Genomic DNA, 4198 nt, shown 5'->3' with positions numbered 1-4198 from the left:
TAGTCTTATCCAAAGTCCGCTGGGTTTCCCAAAAACCAAAACAGACACTATCACGTTTTGTGCATTTATTTGGAGAACTAAATGCTTTTATGCCAGTTATTGGTATTTAATAGTCGAGTCTAGTGGGAGTAAGGGCCTAACCCTTTTGTCTTGCAGAAACATGAGGCACCAAATCCCCAGATTTGGCATGGTCACAAACATCCACCCAAGGTTGCTAAGTTGGTGGGAGGATCTTCATTCCAATGATCAAACTCTTGTCCGGAAATACCTAGGAAATATACCTTCCCTCTTGGGGGTCCAACCCAACAACAAAATCATAGAAGTTGCTACTCTGTTTTGGGATTGTGATAGGTCTGTGTTTCGCTTCGAAGAGATTGAGATGACACCCCTGCTATAGGAAATAGGAGGATTGGTTGGTATACCATGGGAGACCCCGGGTTTGTTAATGCCGAGAAATCGCAATGGTAGAGGTTTTATCAAAATGATGGGCCTAAAGAAGAATCCAGACTTGATATGTTTGAAGGAGTCCTACATTCCCTTTGATTATTTGTACGAGAGGTACAGTCACAGCAAATCCTACCGTACTTATCCGGATGAGTTCTCCCTTACATCATTGGGGCATATTCATCAAAGGGTCTTTGTCTTCATGTTCTGCTTCTTGGGGATGATATGTTTCCAATAAAGAAAGTAAGGATCCACACCAGGCTAGCCATAGTCACCAAAACTTTAATGGAGGGAATTGGTGGATAATCATTTAGCATAGTGCCCATGATCATCGCATAGATATACCGAGCCTTGGAAAAGTGTCAACAAGGAGCCCAACACTTCGAGGGCTGCAACTTGCTACTCCAGCTCTGGCTCATGGAGCATCTTCAAAGGGGTGAATATCAACAAGAGATTCAGTGTAGAGACTGGGACGATCATATATCCTTCCATTAACCAAGGCGAATGAACTACATACACAACATGTTTGCTCAGCCAGAAGATGCCAAGGGGTGGATGGAGCTGTTTGAAAATCTAACTGAAGATCAAATACAATGGATATTCGAGTGGTTCCCTACTAAAGAGTTCATCACCCGATCCAGGGACGCACCATTTCTTATAATGATCGGTTTGAGAGGAACCTGACCTTATGTCCCTCTCCGAGTTATGAGTCAAACTGGTAGGAAGTAGGTTATACCAAGGGTCGACAAGATGAGTCACTTCCGGGCTGATTTCCAAGCTGATGATAGTCCTTATAAGTGCCAAGCTCAGCATATGTGGCATTGCAATATCATTATGGGAAAATATACTATCAAACCAGACAGATACTATACTAGCTACATCCATACTATTCTGGCTGGCTGGAGGATAATCACAATGGTCTGGGCCAACCCAGGTTCGTTCAAGGTCACAAATAGATAAAAGGGCTGAAGCACAGGTCAAATACAACCAACTGCACAAGAGGATTCGAGAATATGAAAGCGAGCACCGTGAGATTCAAGAAGCCCACCAAAAACTAATTGAAGAGTGGAATGACATGGCTGTCAGTGCCAACAAGCGATTAGGATACCTAGAACGAGGTTTAGTAGAGCTGGAAAGGAAGTTTCTCAAGAGGATCGAAGACGGCCAGAATGCTGAAGGAAACGAAGGTGGACACTTGGCCAGAGCCTACCTGCTACTAGGACTTTACGAGCTGGTGAAGCTGTTCGATGGAGCTAAACATGTCGAGTCTGGGGAATGTCCTTCTAGGACCAAATAGATAAGAGTTTTCTCTTACTTTATTAAATGTAATAAGGCCAATGGCCACTAGTGACATTTTATTCCTTGTTATTTAGTGTCGTTTTGGGATTCGTCTGCTTTTTATCAATAAAATGAGGCATATAGAATTCTAAATTCTCCAAATCAATTTGTTGCTAGGCCTACCTCGGGCACAACGAGGCTCCCAAATTAGGACACGATTTACATTTTTGCACTATTTGTGTTTAAATATCGCAACATTTTTTCCTTATAATCCTCACTGACTTGTTACCTTTTTGTTTTTACTTTTTGCTTATTTACTCCCCTCCCCAAAGGTTAGTTCGTGCACTTTGGCATCGTCATCATATTCTACGAGAACAAAGGGCCCTCCACCCACTCCCCCTCCTAGTCCTATCAGAAGTAGGAACAAAGGAAAGATGGAAGATTTGAACAATACCACAAAGGAAAACTCAACTAAACGGCTAGAGGTCACTCATGGTGCTCAGATCTCCAAAGAAAGTGCGTCCCAACTCGAGCAGAAACTGTTGAAAATTCAGGGAGGAACTTGATCAGGTTTGGAATCTGGCAAACTTGTCATTTTTCCTCACCACTCCATATATCAATTTTCCAAACGCTCAGAACCCCACGCCTCCACAAAACATCCCAAAACCACAAAACCATCCCGCTCCTCACCACCACTACAATACATGCCACACATCCAGAAATACTCCACTGCTCAACCCTGAACCTCTGAATTCCACAAATGACCATTTCCACCATAACACCCCCATCTATGTGGAAACCATGCCACACTCCACCCAACCTATCTCAAGAACACCTGAGTCTGATAATAAGAACTCACTCATTAGGAACCTAGCTACGGAACTCAAGAAATTGAGTAGTCGAATTTAGGGTGTCGAAGGAAGTAAGGGGATTTAAGGGTTGAACTACGAAGATCTTTGTATACAACCGGATGCCGAACTGCCCGAGGTATACAAACCTCCTAAGTTGTAAATGTTTGATGGTATAGGGGATCCGAGAGTACATTTGAGAACATACTGCGACAAGCTGGTCGGAGTAAGGAAAGATAAAAGGATTTGCATGAAGCTTTTCTTGAGGAGTCTGAAGGGAGATGCTTTGTCTTGGTACATTAGCCAAGACCCGAAGAAATGGTTGAACTGGGTGAGTATGGTGTCCGAATTTATGGACAGGTTCAGGTTCAACACAGAAAATGCACCAGATGTGTTCTACATTCAGAACTTAAAGAAGAAGCCCACGGAAACATTCCGCGAGTATGCCACTCACTGGAGATCAGAAGCGGCTAAAGTCAGACCTGCTTTAGAAGAAGAACAAATGAATAAGTTTTTCGTTCGGGCTCAAGACCCGCAGTACTATGAAAGGCTGAGGTTGATTGAGAGCCTGAAATTTTTTGACATCATCAAGGTAGGGGAAAGGATCGAGGAAGGCATAAAAAATGGTATGGTTACAAACTTTGAAGATTTGCAAGCTACCAATAAGTCTTTACAGTCTGGTGGTACGTCCAATAAAAGGGACGTAGGAACCGTAATGGTTGCACAAAGAGCGAAATTCCCTATTAAATACCAAGCCTATCAGATACCTCCACTCACATATCAGCCTGCCCCAAATTACCAAGCACCATCACCCTCCTACCAAACTCCACCACCTACTTACCAATCACCCCCACCTCCCACATATCTACCTACTTCACCCAGATATTCCCAACCCTCACATGTCTACCAAGCCTACAATGCTCAGCCATCCCACAATCAATCACCTCCCACAGGTCAAAACTTTCGTAGACCTCGACCAAATTTCAACCGCAGACCCTCCAAACAGTATACCGCCATTGCTGAACTAATTGACCAGCTATATGAAAGGCTCAAAGTTGCTGGTTATGTTACCCCTATCTCTGCTATAACCCCTGAAAACCCTTATCAGTGGGTTAATCCAAATAAATCTTGTGCATACCATTCCGGCATGAAGGGACATACCATTGATGAATGCCGCTCTCTGAAAGATAAGGTCCAAACTCTGATCGATAACAAGATCATTGTAGCAAAGGAGCCTACTCTGAATGTACGCAACAACCCTCTGTCGGACCATAAGGGTGGAGGTGTTCACATGATTGAAATAGAGGATGATTGGGATCCCAAAGGATCGATTGGTTAAATCATAGAAGGTGACAAACAAAAGAAGCCAATAGTCACCCTTAATCCGATTGTAGTCCAGGCTCAGCCTTCTAGGGATGCCGAGGTAAACATGTCTGTACCACTTGAGTTTGAAGCACCACCCCTACAAATATGCCAACACCAATTGAGGTCGATTTTGGGTCTCCAGCAAACGCACCCGCACTATTTGTAGCTACAGTTTTACCCTCCAAAACACGTACTCCATTCAGAGTAATGGTGCCCATTCCAGGAGAAATGTTGGCCGTAACATCATTCCATACAAACGCCAT

The 4198-nt window shown here is 43.6% G+C and overlaps 1 protein-coding gene across 1 annotated transcript; it reads left to right on the top strand.

Annotated features, from left to right (window-relative positions):
* Window positions 1-1519: 1519 nt before the first annotated feature.
* On the top strand, window positions 1520-3909 carry LOC138878673 (uncharacterized). The gene is made up of 3 exons (XM_070158360.1): window positions 1520-1721; window positions 2750-3282; window positions 3724-3909. Exons 1-3 carry the CDS (start codon window positions 1520-1522, stop codon window positions 3907-3909), a joined length of 921 nt encoding a protein of 306 aa, XP_070014461.1.
* The last annotated feature ends 289 nt before the right edge of the window (window positions 3910-4198 follow it).

Source organism: Nicotiana sylvestris, chromosome 9 (assembly GCF_000393655.2).
Source record: "Nicotiana sylvestris chromosome 9, ASM39365v2, whole genome shotgun sequence".
Lineage (NCBI taxonomy): Eukaryota > Viridiplantae > Streptophyta > Magnoliopsida > Solanales > Solanaceae > Nicotiana > Nicotiana sylvestris.
The sequence above is the reverse complement of the archived record's forward strand: the minus strand, read 5'-3'. Positions and strand labels throughout refer to the sequence as shown.